The sequence below is a fragment of the Lepisosteus platostomus genome, chromosome 20 (genome assembly GCF_059453375.1).
Source record: "Lepisosteus platostomus isolate fLepPlt1 chromosome 20, fLepPlt1.hap1, whole genome shotgun sequence".
NCBI classification, from domain to species: Eukaryota; Metazoa; Chordata; class Actinopteri; order Semionotiformes; family Lepisosteidae; genus Lepisosteus; species Lepisosteus platostomus.
This window is the reverse complement of record NC_142630.1, coordinates 5,263,859-5,286,012: the sequence shown is the minus strand read 5'-3', so window position 1 is coordinate 5,286,012 and position 22,154 is coordinate 5,263,859. Positions and strand designations below refer to the sequence as shown.

The window sequence follows — 22,154 nt, the reverse complement described above, 5'->3', positions numbered from 1 at the left end:
TCGCGAGTGGTGTGATGGATTTTGCGTGTTCACTCAAATTGCTAAGGCTACGTCAATAATAAGTTGCAGGCTGAAAGTAGTATTAATTATTAGTAGCTGAATTTTATTTATTTTTGTTCTATGATCTCTTTTTCCGAAAAAACAAAGAACTTTATTTCACAGAAAACAGCTTGACAGTATCTTCATGACATACCTGAAGAAGGCTACGATACCGGAATGTTGGGTTTTTCTTCTTTTTACTTTACAGCGTGGAATTAATCTCTACGTGTTCCTTTGCCACTGAAACTAGACGTAAGTTCCCACTCGACTCTTCATAGCATGCTGGCAAGCAGCTGATGTAACCATTTGCTTAAGATGTAGCGTTTCTGTGACGGACTCTTGTTACGGCGTTGGAAAAAACACGATGAGGTTCGGTAAAACTGTCTTAATTTTCTGCGCTTCTGGTACTGAAGAACTGCAGACCATTCCATTGCGACCCCTTCCCATCTGCTTGGCTCAATCCATAAATTAGGGTCGGTGTTTCTCCAAAAAGGAGGACAAGTGCTGAAGTGCTGTGCGGAGATCAGGCAGGCAAAGGTCCTAGCAGACATCAAACAGACATCACAGTGGTTTATTTTTTAAATGCTCATGCGTTGTTCGTCATAGTCTTTGCTCTCCCGTAGAATATTGAATTTGATGAGTGGCATTAACTAATTCAATTATAATTCTTTGCAATATAAATGTAAATGCAGAACAAATCGGCGGGTGTACTTCCTACAGCAGGTGTGGCCAGACCTTGATGATAGTAATTATGACCTCAGTTTGACATGTCTTGTGAAGAACTGTACCGCACAGTGTCGCCGGTCACTGTACTGGGGCCTTGTTTTAAAAAGTCTGGTACACAATTCCGCCTACTGGTCTGCCAACACCTCTTTCCAGCTGCAACCTGGTGTTCCTAAAAATGTTGCCCATCCAAACACTAAGCAGGCACATTCTCAAATCTTCAAACACGATAACCTGTTTGTTTTGACAACAGGTTCACCTGCATGGATTGTAACAAGATCTACAAAAGGCCTTTTATTGTTTCACAGTGGTACATAAGGTCAGAATCATATACTGACAGCATTACCTTTTATTCAAGATTAGCAAACATGCTTTTTAGCAGTTTCTGAGCCCTGCTCAGTCCTGGAAACCAGTTTCCACCCAGAGGAAACCCACACAAATGCAGGGGGAACATTCAGACTTCACACAGATAGCGCCCCAGGAATTGAACCCAGCGCTCTAGTACTGTAAGGCAGAAATGCTAGCCACAGCACCTCTGTGTCACCCAGATTTAACAGTCATGTGATTTAATTCTAGTACATACACAAATTAATGTCATTATTGGAGCTTTTTTGCATCTATCCCTGTATTTTTGCAAATGCAATGAATAGCAAAACAACATACAGTACAGTATTTTCACATATCAATAACTGACCAGTGCACAGAGATTTTCAAATTTCATTCTTGTTTTTGTATTGCAGTCATGCTTCTTGAAAAATACACAGTACTGTCCATTACATGATAGCCGTATATGAGTGGTAGATGAGTAAAGGTTAATGAGGAAGAGGAAAATGATGTTCCTGATGCATTGATTTGTGATGTTTTACTTCTTTTTCTTGGGGATGTTTTGTGAACATTTGGAATTCCTCCAAAGTGAAAGTACAACTGCCCATAGAGTGATAATTCAGATGTACTCTTTCGCCTGCGGTGTGGAAACGCTTTCACATGTTTCCAGTGATGGTTTGTGAGCGAGTTGGTAAGATTTCCTTTCCTCCTTGGCCTCATCTCTGTGAAACCCCCGGGGACGTCAGTGTTCAAAAGGATAGAAAGGATGTGACTTCAGCCTGTGTAGGACAGATGCAAACAGTCATGAAAGTCTTCATGCGAATCACCATGCATTCTTTCACACATTTACCAAGTGAAATAAATCATAGTGCAAAAATTGAAAAACAAAGAAAACAAAATGATTTCTCATGAACTGCTTTCTGATGTTTGGTCCTCTCCTCATCTCTTTGTTTTTCTGATTTGTGCTGACCTCTCTGTGTTGTACAGGCTTCTCTACTAATGCCCAGTGGGTAAGAATTTTATTTTCACCCATCATTCATGTCAATTTAAAAAAATACAGTATGTATAAACACAACTGATACCAAATTTAATAAATGTAAAGGAAAGAGTAAGAGTTGTTGATGTCCTGGTAATATACAGTACTTCATGGGCCTTTCTTGTTGTACTTTCTGGTTTTTATTTTAATTTCTGATGCTATTAATCCATCACTTACAATGTTCATATTCACTTTAAGTAACTGTAATCACCAAATCCAATAAAAAGAGTGTGAAGGCTTTGAACCAATGTTGTACTAGGCAAACTAGCTCAATCTAGATTGCATTTCTTGGAAAGCTCTAGTTTTTATGGTGTGTGTATAATTTATACACTTTTTAATAGTATTTTTAAGGATGAGAATCTGTAAAAGCCAATAGGTCTGTTAAGTTTTTTGGATTGCACCATAACCCTGTTGTTGAAGTGAAGAAAACAGCTTATTCTCAGCAATGACATTTCAAGGCTCATTCCTAAAAAAACATGCCAACAAATCTATCCCTTACGAATCAAAGACACACGCTTTCCAGCCTCTGTTTAGACTCTTCAAAGTCTTCATGTCTTCGTTGCTCAAATTGAAGTCAAAGATCTGGAAGAACAGTAAAAGACAGAGTTATATTGTGTAGAAGACCATGTGTCAACATACTGTAAACACTTAAGTCATTTTCATAGCCACCTCCTTTAAACTTGGTAATTCCCACCTCCTATTTACACTGTAGGTTATATTTTTTCCAACTGCTAACACTCTTAATTTTTCCATATCAGCTTCGCGTTGATAAAGTCCTGTAGTATCCATTTAAATCTTAGGAAATTACTGTCTTTGTTACTTCCACAATATTAGCTGTAGCCCTATCTCAACTATCCAGTTTGCAATCCAAATACATGCATTGCCTTGGTTGCCTACAGCTATTCAAGAATTAATCGTCTATGTGAACTGTTACCAAAAGCATTATAAATATGCCATAGCATGTGTTTGCTTTATAGCTGTTGCTTGTCAAAGACCTCTAATTGGTCTATAATTACTTGGTTTAGTTTAGTCATTCTTTTCATATCAGCACTTTTGTGGTTGGTGTTACCTCTGTCTAAGGTGACAGTTGTGTTTTGCTGATAACCAATAAGCTTGAGTTCCCGTTTCCTTCCGTACAGTTGATAATATGCATTTAAGCCCTGGAGATTAATCTAAGAATTAGCCGTTATTTCTGAGACAGTTTACTTGATGCTTTGCTGTTCTTTTGTTTTTGTAGTGGTGAAAAAAAGATCTTAGTCTCCATCCCCATATTCTTTTCTGTCTCTCTTGGCTTAACTGGGATTTGTTTTGAGTTGTGCTGCCACTTAATTGAATTGTACTCTTTTCTTTAACTGGATGGTGACTGTTTGAATCTATAAGAAATATCTAAAGATTAAATCTTTAATTTTTTTTTATTCTTTAGAACACTTTTCTCATCATATGTTTTTGTAATTTATTAAAGTATTGTTTTCTAGTCTCATACTTCCTTTTGGAATTAATCTGTGCTGCAGTGGTTCCATATTTATCTCATTCTACATCTCTAAAAAGTATGTTTACCCTTTGTTTTGGACTCTTTCTGTACAGCTTTAAAATATACTTCAAAGAATAACATAGTAATCACAAGCATGCTTGTTTTTTTTCCAACAACAAATGCAAAGACAACATTACCTTGGTGTTCTCTAAAATGTGGTTGGGTCTGATGCTCTTAGGAATAACTGCGATACCCTGCTGCACATGAAATCTTAGTAAGACCTGTAAAATGTTAATGTGAATTAATTTTGCATCGTATATACAGACAGATTTGATTGTGCTAGATCAGAGCATCTGAAATGTAAGCTAGAAAGACAAATAAAAACAAACAAACAGATGAAAACACTGAGCGATTGCTTTGAAACCAAAAGACAATGCAGACTTGTGAGCATCCCGTGAGACCGTTTACAAGGGTTTCCTTTGGCGGCCTCTAGTGGCAATCTGAAGTCCCTACAGCCTCTTCACAGGCCAGCCTGCCTCGTTCTTTAGGCCGCAAAAGCAAACCTGCCGATGTCTGTCTTGCATAGAGTAGCCGTGTAGAGGTGGTGTGTGTGCACTGAGATCCCGAAAGCCTGAGTTAGGATCCTGTCCAGGAATCTCTCTCAGCTGTTTCACTACATCTTGCATGTATTGTGCATGAGTGGCCAGAGCAGCTCTGTGCCTTTTGGCATTCGATCACTGTCTCTAGATTCTGAGTTTCACAAAGCCACTCAGGTGCTCTAAAAGGCTGGGTCTCCGGCTGTGGTTCCAAGGGGGGCATGACAGTGGCTTTGCTAGCAGGCACGCTGCCCAGATGAGCCCTGCTGCACCTGGCACCTTCTTGAATTGACTCAATAGCAGCAGGGTAATGAAAGAGACATCTCTCACCTGTGCTGAACTCTTTTGATATTTCTTGGCTATTGCTGCCACCACAGGATCTTCCAGGAGTTTCTCCGGGTCAGTGGCTCCCCTGTGACTGAAAGAAAAATGAGGGAATTTTTATTTATACAAAAATAAAATACTGTCACCTTTAATCAAGTATAAGCTCCTGCAGGCAGGTTTAACCAGTGAAGTGCAAGCTCACAAAGAGTTTCAGTTCCAGCACACAAAGGAGGAGATGCAAACACATCAGTATCTAAAGAACATCTGTAAGGTCTGATGTTGACTGTTGAACAGAAGACTGAAACACATGACCACAGGCACGGAAGAAACTCTTGGCAAAAATTGAACAATCTCAGTTTGTTAGAGGAACTCATTTTAAAAGCTCAGTGTTTGCTGAATTGCTTGTGTACAGTGAGCTCATGGAAATGTAATTTTAATGCTCTGTTCCTGTGATGTACACAATTTACACGCAATCTATCGTACATAACATCCCTTTATCTTTAAAATTGCAATCTTGTTTCAAACTGCAAAGTGAAAGAGCATTCACTGTCGGTAATACGAGCAGATGAGCAAGGAAGGAAATGCTTACACTTACAGTTCTTTGGGCCTCCCAGGAGAGCCGAAGGGGCTGTATGCAGTCAGGGCAATGTTTTTGGATTGACAGAACTTCACAAGGTCAGACTGGACCAGGTAAGGATGCAGCTCCACCTGTAAAAGAGCAACACAGGTACTCTTATTAAAGGCTGCAGATAGGACTTCATCCATTTGTTCCCAATGTACATCTCGGTCAGCCATGTCTTACAATTAACAGAAACAAAACCATTACTTAAGTCTCAGTTTACACATGTGTTTAGATCTTGAGTCATGTTTTTCAGAAAAAAAATACATTCTGGAGCTCCCTGTTAAATGATTTGGAAATGTATAGTCCTACGTCTCTCCTTCCCACAACACAAGTAAAGTTGTATGGAGAGAGTGCCCTACCTGATTGACAGCTGGTGGTATCTTAGCAGCAGAGAGCAGTCTCTCCAGCTGTTGTATGTTGAAGTTGGACACTCCAATGCTCTTTACTCGGCCTGAAGAGACCAGAGCCTCCATTGCCTGGAACAGACAATAAGGGCTCGCTGAGTTACACAGGGCTCTCTCCGGACAATAACAAACGCTCAACACAGCCGAAAACATTACCAGCCTTACATCTCCAAGACCAGAGCTAATTTTATACATGGAAACACTAATACATCTCCATCTCTTTAACCAGAACTGACAAGTTTTCTTGGGAGATGTGATTCAGCTGTTTTAAATTCTAACATGAAATGAGAAATCAGTGGTAACAACTGTATGTATGTAATGACAAACACCTAGTTATCAAATGAAAATAAATGCAATTAGGAATTGAAAACATCCAACACAATTCTATCACCCGTTTATAACCTGGCCTGATTAAAATATTGGAGACGAGGAGTCTGGCAGTAACGTTTCTAGAGATTTAGCTAAGAACTTTTGTTTCACCTTCTAACACAACTGAAGAGTCTGACTTGTTAAGTCTATATTATATACATGTTTATAATTATATTTCTTAGTGGCACTCGTGACAACACCACAAATACTGTCTTTGAGAACATTTTGGTTAAACTGCAAAGCTGCATCACACAGCCCTAGAGGGTTTGACAGGCTGGTCCAGTTGTTTGCAGGTGTTTCAATAGTCAGGAGGTCCCCTTGCAGGACATGGTCACCTCTGTGGAAGTTCCCTTAGTTATGCTCGTCTCTGTACCTTCCAGGTGTCAATGTAGTCTGTCTCTAGGGTGAGAATTTTGCCCTCCTTACACGGAAACAGCTCTTCGTCTATCCTCTGAAAAAAAAAGTCTTATTAGGATGTGCAGGTTAAGGAAATTATCTTCTTCATACAACGGGGCACTTTGAAGGCCTGTGCTACAATTTGGGAAGATCACTTTGTCTGTTTTATTTCATTGTGCATTACACACTATAGAATACCACGGTGCTTGGGCATTGTTCATTACTGTCTTTTTAAAACAGTTCATAAGGCTCTTTACACACCTAGCTTGCTGATCTCCAAGCCCCTGTGTATTTGTAAATAGTGTTTTTTTTTTTATTTAGTGTGAATATGTATGCCAATTCTAAATGGAACTTCTGTTGAATTGGTGGGCGATCCATGTAATCCACATAAATGCACAGTTCATTAAGCCTGTTTCAGATTCCCTGTAATGCAAAGCCTTATTGACTTTGCTTCACTGTATATAAACAATGGATCCACCAGGTCAACAGGATTCACATTACATTCTGTTGCACTCCAGGGAGACCTGACAATGACAGGCTCATGTTAAATAAACTGCATTGCACAGAATAAAAAAAGGCCAATAAGACATTTGTACAGGATGAAGGGGGAGAAGAACATTGCCCTTTTTAACATATCTGGCTTTTGCTTAACAGACTTTGGCTTTCAATGAAGAGGTGGTAACACTCAACAGATCAAGTGTCACGAGCTCCAGGATCTTGTACATGTTGTAATCTTGAAGCAGAAAGACCATTTCTTAGCTCTATGTGTGTGTACTGTATGTGCAAATACAGTATGTTCAAAATAAGATTAATGCAAGGACCTAGTCAGCATGGATAAGTACTTGAAATGTGATGTTTGTTTTTATGCAGTAGCTTGCAACTTGGAATACTGCAAAAGGAATCATACTTGTGTTCCGATGTGGGGTTTAAATTTAGTACAGTATTTGGTTCTTAATGAGAAGGGAAATTCACAGCTGCTACCTTTTCTTCTCCAGTACCATAGTCCCTGTAGACACACACCAGTGCCTACCTGGAAGGCCACAGGGAAGTGAATGAGATAGAGGTCCACATAGTCCAGCTGCAGGTCTTGTAAGGACTTGTTGAGACACAAAGGCACGTCTTCGGGGGAATGATAGGTACACCACAGCTATGGAAAGAGAATGCAGAATCCATCATCACAATTCAGTGGAAACTCTGCGCTTGGTGCTACTGAATTCTGAGTTTCAAGAAGACACTGGGGTGTCATTTTAACCACTGTGCTGTTCTCTCTCTCTTTCTGATGCTGAGAAAGAATTTGGTTCATGCTATTTGTCTCTTCTAGATCTGATCGCTGTGATTGTTGTATCCAGTGCTATGACTGTACATGTATGATAATCAGCTGTATTTTAACTAGATAGAAATGCTATCGGAATATACCAGCTCTAGCAGTTTTGCATTGGTTGCCTGTAAGCTTCAGTGGGTTCAGGTGGGGATCTCTGTCAGTGTGCACTGGTTGCGAAGGAACCAGTAAAGATTAATTCCACGGTGAAATGCAGAAATAAAACAAAGACGGGAAGAATTCACCTGAGGAAGGATTAAAAACCAAAACGTTGTATCTTTTCCTTCCACTTTTCAGCTAGTAATTAACGTTTTCCGTGTGATTTTCAAAAGTGACTTTCAGGTTTTACTGCCGACATGTAAACTCCCATACAATATGACTCCATATTAATTAGAAGATGTGTTTGCCATCTCTGATCTTTGGACTCTGCACTCCCATAAATTGGACTCCATTCTTTGTAGGCCAATACTATATATTCTGCTGCTTCTCACCAAAATAATACAGTAGCTACCTCCTCCAAAGGCCATCACAATCTCTTAGACTGTTGGTACTTTCTTGTGCAATAAGACTTTGTAGGCTCACTGATTTCATTTTGTTTTACATTTTACAGTGTGCCGTTATGTTTGTTATGTCTGTTCTTTCTTACATCTGTTACACCATATCTGATTGACCCGAGGAAGGTCATACTTTGCTGACGATAAACACGTCCTCGCGTTTGATGATTCCTTGGTGGATCTTGGCCCGCAAGGCCTTCCCCAGCTCAACCTCGTTCCCATAGGAGTAGGCAGTGTCGATGTGTCGGTATCCAGCCGCGATGGCTGCTTCTGCAGCTCCCTGAAGAACCTCTGCTGTGGTTGTCTGAAAGATAGTGGTGCCAACTTTGAGCTTGTTTCGCCTGTGTGTCATCACCTTCCCCTTTTCACCTCAGTGTAATCTCTTTCTTTCCATCTTTTAAAAAAGTTGAACACAAGGAAGTTTAAGATTAGGATCTGCAGGTGGGTTTTGTGTTTCCAACGCCCCCGTTGTTTTTTTTTCCTGTAAATGAATGTGGTATGAATACATTACCTTAACAGATCTTCTCCTCGTATATTTACTGAGCTACTGAAGTTTTTCAGTGGCTGTGTTAGAGCAGTGCTCACATGATGAAGCTCCATATGTGATTATGGCAACAATATCTCCATATATAAATACAGTTGGTATAAATCCACAATGTAGGATCATGCAATAGCAACATGGTATATAACAGCGATTTTTCTTTATAGGGAGGGGGGTAAATTTTAAAAACCACCCATAGCAGTAGTTGCATTTTCTAGTGTCATAGGGGTCCAATTCTTCCGTTTTTACGTGCATGTCTATATAGCAAGGGCAGAAGCCATCTGATTATGGATTAAACAAATGAATATGGCTCTCTGATGTGACAACTGATAGGAAATCTTGAAATCACTTCCACCACATTCTAATCATACTGATTCAATGATAAACCTGTTGGAAACAATATTATCACAGGCACAAACTGTAAATACAGTTTAGTTTAAGGTTTAGCATACTGGCAAGTGGGATGTGTGAGTGATGAACACAGTATTACTGCAAGAAGGTTAACATCCTTTGAGTTGGGATGAAAGACATACCACTATGTATGCAGTCCATTCTTAAAGCTCATTATTAAATAACTGTATTCTTTTACAGCAGCACCTGCATGGGTCGTTGGGGAAAATGTTTTTGCTGAATTCAAAAGACCCCAAATTATTTATTCAAAAAAAAGGCTATACAGTTTTTCAGACCAATGTCATCCCAGGTTTATTTTCTGCAAGCAGTTGATCGGTTTTTATCTTGGGTGCTCAAGGCTGTGTTCATGTGAGGCTGCTCAAAGGTTGCTTCTTGCTGGAAGAGCAGCTGTAATAAAACTGGAAGGAAACCTCCTAGGAACGAGAGCAGGAGCAGGTGGCACAAGCAGCCGCAGTGGAATTCGACAGCGACAAGAAACAAACCTTCCACGTCCCCAGGCCCAGCAAGGGCATCAGCCTCCCATCGTTGAGCTTGATTTTGGCCTCCAAGGCGCTGGCCATCTGTGTGCTGAAGTGTCCCTAGTTTTCTGGGAAGAGGAGTGAGATGCTTGTTGATATCGGGCACCTCTGCTGAATTCTCCTGCGACCTTCTGAGACCTGTTGCACTTTTGCCCGGTTTTTCCTCTTCTTTCGCTAATCATTAAGTGAACTTTCCCTCTTAAAGAAGCAGTGTTTTTTTAAAAAAAAAAACAACGCGCGTATTTCCCTGCTCAGCAGAACGGAGAAGTGCACTGGAAAACGAAGACACAGCACTTTTAAAAAAAGGACATGGCTCTGCAGTTTAGCTTCCCCTCAATAATTTCCCTTAGCAAACCTCCCAGTTTTCCTGTAGTCCCTTTATTCTCCCCGCTGGGTGAGACTCAACTCCTGATTAGCGTTTATTTTTTGTTTTGACTTTGTTTTTGAGTCAATAACTTTACTTTACTTTAATTAGTATCATTTTTGACCATGGTTGTATTTTGATGTGAAGAAAGACGGTACTGGTGTAGTATTATCTCACTGACCTGCATCTTATCTGTATTTCAACTATACTGCCATTGTTTTCATTTTACAGACCTATAACACAGCATATTTATATAAGGATGTCTTATAAGCCAACGAATAATAACACTAAGGCACAAACACAACTGAAGACGTGACAGAAGATGAAAAGGCAGGCTTGCAGCCAAGGTTGGGTCCCTGTCACTAGCACGGTTCAAAAGCCAAGCAGCTGGGTGAGGCTTTAGCGCAGCAGCAGCAGTCGGTGTGGAGAACAGTATGCGCCACATTAACTGACTGGCACAGCGGGGTGGCGCAGATGCGAATGGGAGACCGGACAGGTTATCTTGGGCAGTTGTCCTGCGCTGCAGCCAAGAGAGCATCGCATTAAGCTTTAAAAACAGCCCCGCAGAGCACCAGCTCTTCCGCAGTAACGCCATATCAAAGCGTGCCATCAAAGCGACACTGTGCTGAACAGTGCTGAGGTCTGGGGGCAGGGCACACCGGTATGTCGCCCACTTCCGCCTCCCTGCGACTACAGTAACACGCCTCAAGCTTCTATTCGCTTGCGAGCTCCGTCTTCAGATCCTAGTCTTCGTGCTAGCCGCAACTTTCTGATTCATCCTTTCATTAAGAGGTATTACAATACAGCCCTGGTGTCGACCTCTTCGGCCCCGTGAGTTACCCGATAAAGCTCGCCACTCGAATCACGCCTCTTTTCCGCCCTGCAGAAACTGTCCGTTTTTTAAAAGGGGTGGTAAAGGGGAAGGGCTTCATATTGTTCTCCAGAAACCTGGGCAGTTGTAAGTTTTTAACACATTTATCAGATTATTTACTGCCCTTTCTAGGTGCAATCCAAGTATAAGAAAACAAAAACCTACAGTATACCCCGATTTATTCTAAATGGAATTAGAATTTTCTGTTTGCGGGTTTCTGATCTTGAGCAATGATAATGCCAATGTAGAAAAGTAACCTTCTTATGAAAGGTGTTCTGTGGCAGCTTGTAACCTGATTGCAGTGCATGAGGAGCCAACTCACTGAAAACACAGCATGGCCGAGTCACTCATAAAGCAATGACACTAAACGCACGAGTGCTGTAGAGAAAGTCTGCTGTAAAGTACTGTACCTGTACCTGGGCCTTCTCCTTCAACCTGTTCTGCTAAAACGACACAGAACACCACAGTATGTGTAAAAACGGCTGATTTGCCTATCAAGGCAAAGAGGAAGGACAAGTATGAGCGCTCACACCAGGTCGAGATTTAAAGTGACAGCAGCCTATTAAAGAACCATGGCTTTGACCCCGCGACTCAGTCCAGGAATCTGCTAATAGATCCGGTCAGAGACAACCTTCAATACTGTATATCTCTAAAATAAGTTGTAAGCACTTGCCTTTTCTGTCATCTGAATTGAATTCAGGAGTTATTCTATCATTCAAAATCAGAATACAATCTTCAGGTTTTACAGAGCAGAAGAGCTGGAGTTATTGTCTGCTACAGTGGGGCGATGCTTTTTCCCCACTGATAGGAATGGAAAACCTTAAGAAAAGCTTCAAACGAGAGGCAGCTATTCAGCCCATCTTACACATTGGGTCACCAGCACTTAACCAATCCACAAAGTTAAGGAAATCAATCCCTGTGTTTTACTCCTTTGTTCCAACAAGTAATGAAGGTGATAAAGTTGGAGGAGACCCCTGTCTCTTGGGGTTGCAATGCTGTGTCTTTGTTCACCTGACGGGGAGCTCACTGGGCAGCACAGCGCCACACCTTTCCACACTCGCTTCTGTGTGCTGTGTCTGTTCCCATTGTTCTCACCCTTCTGCTCACAGCAGTAGGTCAGAGAGAGGCCATTGCAGCTGCACCAAACCTGCACTGTCGCAAGCTACCAGGCTTTCATTGTCTGGACCAAGGCTGCACCTGCTGGGTCTGTCTGTAGCCTATTGCCCATAGCACTATCCCCAGCAAGTCTTACCCTACATCGGCACAGCCTGCTTTCCTTCAAAGGGAGCTGTACGCCATACTGTTGATACCAGTGTGTTGCTTGGTCTAGATCCCTTGAATGTCTCATTATGGACCAGATTGTCGTCCAGCAAAGACAGACCGATCTCGGTGAGACATCACTGCCATATCTCCCTGCTCCACGGAGACTCTGAGGTGGATCTGCTCATTAGGACGTATAGAGAACCATATACCTCCCTGCAATGTCGTGCGAGCCGGCACTGGTGGTTTACAGGCTCTGCAGGTATAGCAAAGTAAAACTGCTCTAACAGCATTCCAGAGGTAGCTCTTCAAAATCCTTGCATGCAATCGTGCTGTAGGGTTGTATTACTGACTTTCTCTGCACACTAGGAAGTGTAGAGCTATTTCAGAGATGCAGCAGATCTCAAAGGCACGGTGGCGCAGAGGTTTGCATTGCTGCCTTGCAGAACTAAGGCCCTGGGTTCGATTCCTGGGGTTCTATCTGCATTGAGTTTGTATGTTCTTCCCACATTTATGTGGGTTTCCTCCACACAGTCCAAAAACATATTGGTAGGTTAACTGGCTTCTGGGAAAACTGGCCCTGGTGTGTGTGTTTGTGTTTGTGTGTGCCTTGTGATGGACTGGTGTTCCCTTTCATGTATGCCTGTTGCTTGCCTGGTTAGGCTCCAGCTCCCAGCCTTGCAACCTTGCATTGGAAGAAACAGTTGCGAATGAGTGGATGGACCAGAACTCAAAGGAGAATTACACTGCCCAGGCTCAGAGGCTGTTTCCATTGTTTGAACTAGGCCATGGGGCTGAGGTCGTTGTACACGGGTCTGTGGCTGGTTATGAAATCAATGTACATACAGAACAAACCGCTACTTCCAAAAGCGGTACAGTGAAACCGTGAAACAGCCAACATCGATCAAACGCTTCACAAGTAAAAAAACTGTCTGTTGCATGAAAAGGTAAGGTTAGACAGTTTCACAGATTAGCAATCTGATAAGATTAATATTTATTCAATGCTTTCTTTAACTGAATATGACATATGGAACACATCCAAAATTTCCTGAAGAGTGTTGTTTTCATATACAGTATGTGTGATTGGGGCATTGATACAATATTAAGCAGGATTGCTATATCACATACGAATGTAGCAGTATTTTTGACCATTTTCCTGAAGCGTTGGAAAATAATGCCCTTGTAGACTGAGCTTAGTTTTTCCTCTCCTCCCCTCCCTGAAGAACCAGTTTGAAGTAGAAGAGGTATGTTTTTCTTCGTGACCAAGGTTTGTCTCAATAGTGATCTCTTCCTTTTGTCAACAAATACCTTCAGGGCACATTACGTCATCTTTATTGAGAAGGAACAATGTTTGACACGCAAGTGAGGGTGGTCTTTTCAGCAGGCACTTATAAGTACAGTTATAGAGCCGACAAAGTGGCATTTTCAGAGTGGATGGAAGGAATCTGAGACGCTGTTCTTGTTTCAGGAGCCTGGAGCTGAAACCAAGGTGTTCACAATGGGTGAGTTTTTTTGATTTGTGAAGACTAACACACTATGCACCTTCTCTACCTAAGCTTTCTGACACTTACCAATAGAATACAACACATTACATTAAAACTTTGGCGCGTTCCAACATTGTTGTGAAGGAAACAAATCTCTTTATTTTTTTAGAGCTAAGAAAACCTTCATTTTGGCATCTGGTACAAGCTCCTAAGCCACTCTGTCAGAGCTCCCTGGCTTCTGTCAGGGAACGGCTGAATGAGAGCATCAGATTTATTAGCTACTGACTGCCAGGGGGCCTAGATGGGCCAGATGTCCTCCTCTTGTAACTCTTCCTATGTTTCCAATAGCACATATTGACAGATTGAAACAAAATGACTTCATGTTGCACATCTCCTGAAAAATAGATGTTGCCTATTAAAAGAGAAAAGCTCACGTCGTAGTAAAGGTCTGTGTTGGTCCCAAGGTTTTGTAAAGCTACAGTAGCTGTGGTTTTGCAGCAATTAGAATATTACGGCACAGCTGCTCAATGTGGTTTAACCCGTTAATTAATGTTACAGTTTGTGTTCGCTTACTCTTACTGCAAATGCTTTTGTTCATTTTCAAGATTTATGTAGACTCGTAACGGTTGGTTTGTAGCTGTTTCTGAGAGTTTTTGATTTTTTTGTGCGAGCTAAAAGCGAACTGGTTTTAAGATGTTAAGGCATAACCTAAATAATACGATTTTTGACAACAAATACTCTTATGTCCCTTTAACAAAAGCCTCATTTGGAAACTCCTTATAAAATGAAGATTTTTTCATTTTCCAAATCTATTCTAATATTTTATGCAAATAGTAAAGTAAAACTATGCTTTATAAGAACTTTGGTCCCCAGTACTGTCCCTATAGCCTAATTTAATTGAACTCTAAACTCTAAACCTTTATTTAACCTGATCATTTGAGAACAAACTCCCCTTTCCACTATGGAAATTTTAGGCTAATAATAGTGATCCACTTACCACTTGATGGAGTCACTATGAATTAAAATAGCAGCGCATATGAAAAAATCTCTTTTCTTGGAGAAAAACAGTAAGACTGTAATAAGCAACTTTTTCGCTGCTGTAGAGCAGTTTAAGAGACTTGGACTTATTTAAGTGAGTAATAATTGAGCACAATTAAACACAAGAAAAGGAACAAAGACATTACCTTACAGGATCTAATGTGGATACTAACAAGTGCAAGACTCCTTTAAAAAAAACAACAATGAATGATCTGTGGTACAAATAGCACTTTATAAATGCACCTCAAATATCCTAAACACTGCAGTCACCATGAATAATATTTCAATAAGAAATATGTGATGCAATGAATAACTATGTTATATAACTATGTTATAATAACCTATCGTTAAGAAGGGTCTCTCAACACCATATTGAGGTGCCTTTGTGTTTTACGGGTTGAAAGAAAGTCTAATCTGCTTCCTCTCATTGTGTTTCAGCCAGGAATGTGCTGATAGTGCTTGCACACCAGAGCAAGAGCTCCTTCAATGCAGCACTTAAGGACGCCGCTGTGGAGGTCTTTAAGTCGCAGGGGTGTCGGGTGACTGTGTCGGACCTGTACGCCATGAACTTCAAAGCCACCGCCACTCCTGATGATGTCATAGGTAACTGTAGCAAACGGAGATGCTTCATCATTGCGACCTTAGTGTCTCAACAGCCGTGGACTGGTGTCCCACCCAGCGTGTACCCTGTCCTGCGCCCGTTGCTTTCCAGGATGGGTTCTGGCTCCTCCATGACCCTGAGTTAAAGGAAGTGGAAATCACGCTGTGTTATTAACCAGATGAATACCTGTCTGTATTTTTGGAAGACAGTCGTGTAAGGGCAATCTCTGCAGTGGAGAGATTTCCTTTGTGTGTTGCGCCAATCAAGGAACAAATCCTGATCTTGATAAAAAATTTGAATGTTGCCAATACAGCTTTAAAAGCGGATCATTTTTGGTGGTCATTTTTTTGCACGATGAAAAAGAGCGAGCCCATATGAGCTCTCTGTAATTGACGGTCGTACTGATCACACGTCCCGTTATTCACCTGCGTGCGTGGATGTTCGCGGCCCTCCTGTGCTGTCGAGCGTGTCGATTGGCGCATCTGCGGTGCCGTGCCCAGGCAGTGCGCGGCGGTGAGCGTGTCTTCACCGCTGATCTCCGCAGAGCCCAGGGACTCGGAGAACTTCCAGTACGGACGGGAGACCCTGCTGGCGTGCCAAGAGGGGAGACTGAGCGGCGACATTCTGGAGGAGCACAGGAAGGTCAAGGCAGCCGATTTAATTATATTTCAGGTAAAGGAGCACAGAACTGTGATCAAGGATGAAACCTGTTTTATTCCGGTCTTGTGTATTGTGTCTATGACTCCAGTTAAAGGTTCACTTTTATTGATAATACAACATTTTACTCTTGGCTGACTATGAAAGCTGCTGGCAAATAAAGGCAGGAAGTTCTGCAGATCATCAGTAGAGTTTTTCCTTACAAAAAATAACCTACAAAGTATTGAGGACTAGGTAGTGTTTTGGAAGCTGAGTTTCTGCATGAAGAAATCCTGGATTTCACAGATTCGGGGGTATTGTTTTGCCTTGAAAGGAGTAAGAACTGGTTAGCTGCTTACTGAGACCTCTCTGAATCATTTTCAGATTCAAAAGTGTTGGAAGCAGCTTCACATTTCAAACTCACTGCAAACCATGGTTCCAGTGTAACAAATTATTATGAATCAAGGAACTCAGATTGGATGGAAAGGAAGCCAGATGACTCGTGGTTTTAGGATTTGGGGAGAAAACATTATTGCAGTCTTGCCACATAGTGTGTCTTCCCAGCTCATTCACAGTTTGGGGCTTCCTGTTGGCAGATGAAGATTCTAAATTTTACATGATGAGATCAGATAAGATCATAAGAGATAAGATCACTTTATTAGCCATATACAATTTCTTGCATTAGGAGTTTGTCTTTTTGCATACCCCAGCTTGCTCTCCACGAGACACACAGGCACACAGACAGAGAGAGTAGGCAGTAATAAGAATTTCCACATTCAGGTTACATGGGCTCATTAGGGCAGAGTGTATCCTGGTATCTGTAGTGTATAGTGTACAGGAACGCTTGTGACTCTTCCCCCAGTTGGGACAGTGACTAATCCCAGCAGGTCTGGCCCCCACTCCTGCAGCTGGGTGGACTGAATCAAGGGGGGTAAGGTACCTCACTTAAGTTACAACAGCAGGGTGTACAGCAAGGTCCCAGCCCACAACCAGGCAGTCGTCAGCCCAGAATCTCACCCGCTGTGCTGCCTCACCACCACTGATGCCTTCAGTACCGAGGTTGGTGTGTGTAAGGCTGGGAGTTTGCTTTGTGGCATGGAGGAGAATGGGTCTGTGTGTGTTCACTAGGATTTCAGCGATTTTGTATGCAGACTCTTACATGTGGAGGTTAATGCGTATCTACTTTGTTTGTTTTTCATTCTGTCCGAACATGTGTGTTTGCTGTATACAGGTGGATGAGTATCAATGAAAACACGCAGGCTGTACATGCATAAGATACAGCAAAAACTCAAAACCTCCCTGAAGCATGCATGTTTCATGCTAAATTTAGACTACCTTAAGAAGAGTACTGTTATTAACGATAACGAGCATAATTAAAAAATGTTTGTCCTCTGTGCGCTCGAAGCGAAGCGTACTTCCTGTGTGTCTGTGTGTTCGCAGTTTCCCATGTACTGGTTCAGCGTTCCGGCCATCATGAAAGGCTGGATTGACCGAGTGCTGACTCAGGGCTTCGCCTTCACTCTGCAGTCGATTTACAGCAACGGTGTTTTCAAGGTAATCGCACTTGGTGCAGTGCTGTCTTCTGAATAGTCAAGGGACTGCACCCTAGGATTCCTGTACCCCATATTCAAGAACTGTGAATACCTGGTTACCTCCATCAGGGGTGGGCACTCCTTATCGACAGGTTTTCTAGATCTCCTTAAAGCTGCAGCACCAGGGGCCCTGGCAGAAGCTGTTCAAATGGTCCCCTTAATCCTGTAACCCCACCAGTGCAGGATCTGGACTGTAAGCACGCCTGCTGGGCAAGCAATACTGCATTACGAATCACGGATAGAATGCAATGTTCCCGATGAACCAGCAGGTGGCTCTGTTTCCTAATCTTCCAACAATCGCTGGTAGCTGAAGTTAATGAGAGAAGGCGCTGTGCTACACGAGTTACTGAGAAACTAACGCACGATTCATTTCTGTAAGAAAATGAAAAAGCATTTCAAATCTCGAGTCTTAGCCATTGTTTCTTCTGTGTTTTTAGGATAAGAAAGCAATGCTTTCCTTAACGACAGGTGCGTCTGGAGCTATGTTTTCGCCAAGCGGCCTAAACGGAGACCTGAACGTTACTCTGTGGCCATTACAGGTAATGATTACTGGCAAGCTACAGGGCGTTGAGACAATAGTGCATGTTTCTGCTTCAGCCTTCTTCAGAAGATTTTGGCCATAATATCTACGTAATGTATTGTAACGACTGCAATGTAATGTGGTTACTATGTATGACTATAGAATGACCATGTAATGACCATGTATTGGAACAAGCAAAGGTTTATTCCACGCTGAAAAAAGAAGTAAAGAAACACAACGTTTTGGCTGCGGAGCCTACTTCACACCCGAAGACACTCCACAGTCAAAACATTGTGTTTCTTTTCTTCTCTTTTCAGCATGGAATAAACCTTTACTGGTTCCTTTGGAGCCTACGCATGGTGACACAACTACCTACATGAAAGACTTTGTATTGATGTATTTCTTACATAAAGGGTTGATGCCCTTTATGTAATGCTAGATTTCTTTCACAATAATGTTAATTTGTACATTTTGTTATGTTTCTGGGTGAAACTTGGCTGCTGGGAGGAGGAACACATTTCAGAGAAATCAGACAAAATCTGAAGAAAGGCAGAGGCAGGTGTGTTCTCCTGCCTGCGCCCTGCTGAAGACCTTGCGTGTTGTGTGTTTCCCTCTGCAGAACGGGGTTCTCAATTTCTGTGGCTTCCAGGTCCTGGCCCCTCAGCTCTCTCACTCCCCGGGGTACTGCCCCCCCGAAACCCGCGCCACCATGCTGGCGGCCTGGCGCGGCCGGCTGCAAGGCGTGTGGACGGAGGAGCCGCTGGCCTTCCCCCCCACCGAGCTCTTCGACCCCCAGGGGGGGTTCGTGCTGAGGGAGGAGGTGCAGGCGGCGCAGGCGGGCGTGAAATACGGCCTGTCTGTGGGCCATCACCTGGGTAAGCCCTTCCCCCCGGACAGCCAGCTCAAGGCAGGAGACAGAGACCGAGACCACGACTGACCACGCGCTGCTGTGCTGTAGCTCCTGCTTTCCTGTCTCGGTGAACCAGCGACAATAAACGAGTTGCAGTAACCCACTGGCATCTGTTGGTCTCTGCCTCTGTCCATTCCCCATTTCCAAAGCCAGGATAGTAATCCATACAAGTCGAGGATAACCTTTAGGACTTGTTTCCACCAGAGATTTTGCGATGGGTTATGGCTCTATGGAACAGAGCCAAACCAACTGCAATGCATGGGCAAGAACGTGCTACAGGCGATGAAGCAGCAGGTCCGAAGAAGCCGCTTGCTGACCATTTCAATTGCTTGTGACGGCCATTTGAGCCACGACCTGTATTCCGAAGGAGAACCTTGGTAGGTTACAGGAATCTCCCTGTTCCCAGTTCATCCTTTCAAACGCGTGCCGCGCGAGGTTTTCCACTGCCAAGAGTCGCTTTGGAAAACAGCACTGCGGGTTTGGTGCGATAAGGAAAAGGAGAATGAAGACTTTGGTCCAAAATTAGATGCAACCTCCATGCATACACACTTGTTTGTAAGTGAAATGGGCTTGGGGCTCAACCTGTACTTGGAAGTAACTTCTTTTCAAATGCAAAGAAGCTTAAAATATCAGCAGTCTCCTCTGTGGCCACGTTCCTAATATTCCTGAGGCACTGCTTACAAAAAATAATGACCTCAAGGGGACGAGCAGTCTAACGAAGCTATGCCATTTGCTTAAGATCAAGTAAGAGTTTTCAGAAGTCATGACTTCCCAAGCCAGGATAGTCACCCAGGGTCAGGGCTCCTGCTGTCTTGTTATACTCCCACCGTTTTATTTTATTTGTGCTCATGTTACATCTGCGATAGTGAGGATGTGGTTCAAGGTATATTGGAGGAGGCACTAGATTTTAACCAGGCCTCACAACTGTATAAACCTCATCTTAGTTAAATGACTGAAATGGGCAAAAAAGCAAAGGTAGCTGTTCTGGAGCATATTCAACAACTCAATTAAATATTTATATTAACTCAAAAGGATTAAATATTTGACTTGGACATTGTATCAATTTGTTATACATGTATAGACAGAATTATTAAGGAAGTTATATTTGATTTAGCCATTTACTAGTCATTGTACTGTGCAGCAATTAACCGAAAAGCTTCCCCCCTTTAGATATACTTCTGATTTCAGGAGCTGCTACAGTGCTGGGATTGGAGATCTCTAATGAAAACCAGGTGAATGTTGTAAGTGTTGTACTGGGCCAGGAGGGGGCGATCTTCCTTCTGAGCCAGAATTTCCAAACCAAAATCCAAGTATGGTGATATGGGACAGTGTGCTGTTGGACAGGTTGCCCAAGATGTTGGTCACAAAATTTAGTTTCATTTAGACCTGATTATTTTTCAAATTAAATGATCAGTTTTGTTCTAATGAGTGTCAGTAGTGGTTAATGCAGGTATGAGGGTGGAGCTGGTTTCAGTGGGACGCTGGGAAAAACAAGAAGACAGGGTGTGGCTGTGAGATCCGGCTTTTTTAACTGATGTCACATATTAATATATATTAAATGAACTAAACTTAGAGCCGTCGGACAAAAGAAAAATATTCACACAATTAATTTCTTTGAAACCAAAATCTATTCTGTGCAGCAGAATAACAAACATGCAATGACAGGTTCAAAACACCAGTGGAAAGCATGTGCAGTTTGTCATTGGTCACCTCATCGAACAGCTGCAAGACATTATTTCAGATTTTATCGGGTGGCTTAAAGACTTTGCAATATAAGCTCTTGTAATGTTACTTGTTTTGTGCTTCCGTGTACTGTGGACATTGGTTTAATGTATTCAGACTTGCAGCATTGTTTGGCACGGACACATCTGAAGTATTTTGAAGATCTACTTACCTTTATGAGTCAGTATTCACACACATGGAGAAGATTAAATCCAAACGCTGGGCTGCTGGTTGACAGATGGTCATCTGGATGTGTGCTTGAGACTAGGAGTCTAACGACTAGCCTGGTTATGCAAGGCTTACTGGTACCATGCAGTAGAAATCATCACATCATTGGTATAAAAACTGGTTTTAGGCTTAATTCACACTAGCATCTGACCGGTCCCAAGATGAATGCTAATGCGGTAGGCATTTGTTAACAGTCTTTACATAATAACGTGCAGAAGATTTTTCCTTATATTTTTTTGTTGTTTCTACCTATAGACAGATACTACATATTGTGCTACATTTCTTACTCTGGTCCTCAGGTGACATGTCCTGCCTCAACTCCACTCTGCACCTGAACAATCTTTTACTTTACAGTTTCAGTTTAATTCACTGGTGAAGCAGTTTCTCACCTTTTCACCTGAGCTGCTATGTAATGGGGCTGCTGACACAGAATGGTTACTGTGCTACATCCAGGGGGGCTACTGGGGTCCTATAGGATGAGGATATAAAAGAAAGGACTCGTGGCATTGCTGGAATTTCTCCTGAATTTCATCGGGCTTTTTGACCCCAGATAGAATACCTTCCACTTGACGAGATACAGCCATTCAGAAAGATTCATTTCTGAGGGATGTTAGTGTTCGTAAATCTGTATTATTGAAAATTACTAAGATCCCACACTAAGAATGTATTGTCAGCGCATCTCTTTGATTTGCTCCGACTCCAGGCTGGATGCTAAGATGTTATCACAGTACCTGGAGTCTCTCCAGTGGAAGGCAGAAAGCAAAGAGGAAAAAGCACATATTTTGCTCACAGAGCCTCATCTGGTATCTGATGTCTATTTAACCTGTAAGTCTTTATGAATGTCTACAGGATATGCAACACGATTGGCTGCAGATGGTTGTGTTTGTTAGTGTTTCGCCTTAAATTAAGTTAGAATAAATTATTTATTAACCCGTTAGTCGCTCAAACATTTTATACCCACACAGTTCTGCAAAATCTCTTCTGGTTTGCCTGCTGAAGTGTGATCATGCAATCTTTTCTGTGATGGTCTTCTATTGGATAATGTAACCGGCTTTGAGCATTTCCTATGCTGTGATGTCTAGTGTGATTCCAAAGCTGGCCAAGGCCCATCTGTGACTGTATATCCCTTTGTTTAAATTTCACAACACCACAGGAGGTGAAGAGACTCAAACAGTGTATGCTTTACAGAATGCACCTTCTAATTTTTAACAATAGTGTAATTATAAACAAGAGTGTTTTCGTAGCTGTAATTATTTAATCCTTTCAGTTTATCACAAAGAAA

At 42.1% G+C, this 22,154-nt stretch overlaps 2 protein-coding genes across 8 annotated transcripts; one reads left to right on the top strand and one right to left on the bottom strand.

Moving 5' to 3' along the window:
- The first annotated feature begins 8 nt into the window (after positions 1-8).
- Positions 9-19,025, top strand: nqo1 (NAD(P)H dehydrogenase, quinone 1). Of its 3 annotated transcripts, none has more exons than XM_088614091.1 (7): positions 9-291; positions 13,610-13,643; positions 15,102-15,266; positions 15,809-15,936; positions 17,341-17,454; positions 17,930-18,031; positions 18,632-19,025. In XM_088614091.1, exons 2-7 carry the CDS (start codon positions 13,640-13,642, stop codon positions 18,947-18,949), a joined length of 831 nt encoding a protein of 276 aa, XP_088470217.1. In that variant the 5' UTR covers positions 9-291; positions 13,610-13,639; the 3' UTR covers positions 18,950-19,025. The 3 variants fall into 3 exon arrangements, with proteins under 3 accessions (XP_088470217.1, XP_088470219.1, XP_088470220.1); XM_088614093.1 differs by lacking the exon at positions 9-291 and adding an exon at positions 10,707-10,802; XM_088614094.1 differs by lacking the exon at positions 9-291 and adding an exon at positions 10,823-10,841.
- Positions 1,097-12,372, bottom strand: LOC148644326 (aldo-keto reductase family 1 member B1). 5 transcript variants are annotated; one of them, XM_088614088.1, is made up of 11 exons: positions 12,134-12,372; positions 9,611-9,714; positions 8,310-8,480; positions 7,335-7,451; positions 6,282-6,359; positions 5,495-5,611; positions 5,109-5,221; positions 4,520-4,607; positions 3,791-3,874; positions 2,622-2,704; positions 1,097-1,865 (listed from the first exon to the last, which is right to left on the bottom strand). In XM_088614088.1, exons 2-11 carry the CDS (start codon positions 9,686-9,688, stop codon positions 1,829-1,831), a joined length of 966 nt encoding a protein of 321 aa, XP_088470214.1. In that variant the 5' UTR covers positions 9,689-9,714; positions 12,134-12,372; the 3' UTR covers positions 1,097-1,828. The 5 variants fall into 5 exon arrangements, with proteins under 5 accessions (XP_088470214.1, XP_088470215.1, XP_088470212.1 ...); XM_088614089.1 differs by lacking the exon at positions 12,134-12,372 and adding an exon at positions 11,298-12,115; XM_088614086.1 differs by lacking the exon at positions 12,134-12,372 and adding an exon at positions 11,292-12,114.
- Positions 19,026-22,154: the final 3,129 nt, after the last annotated feature.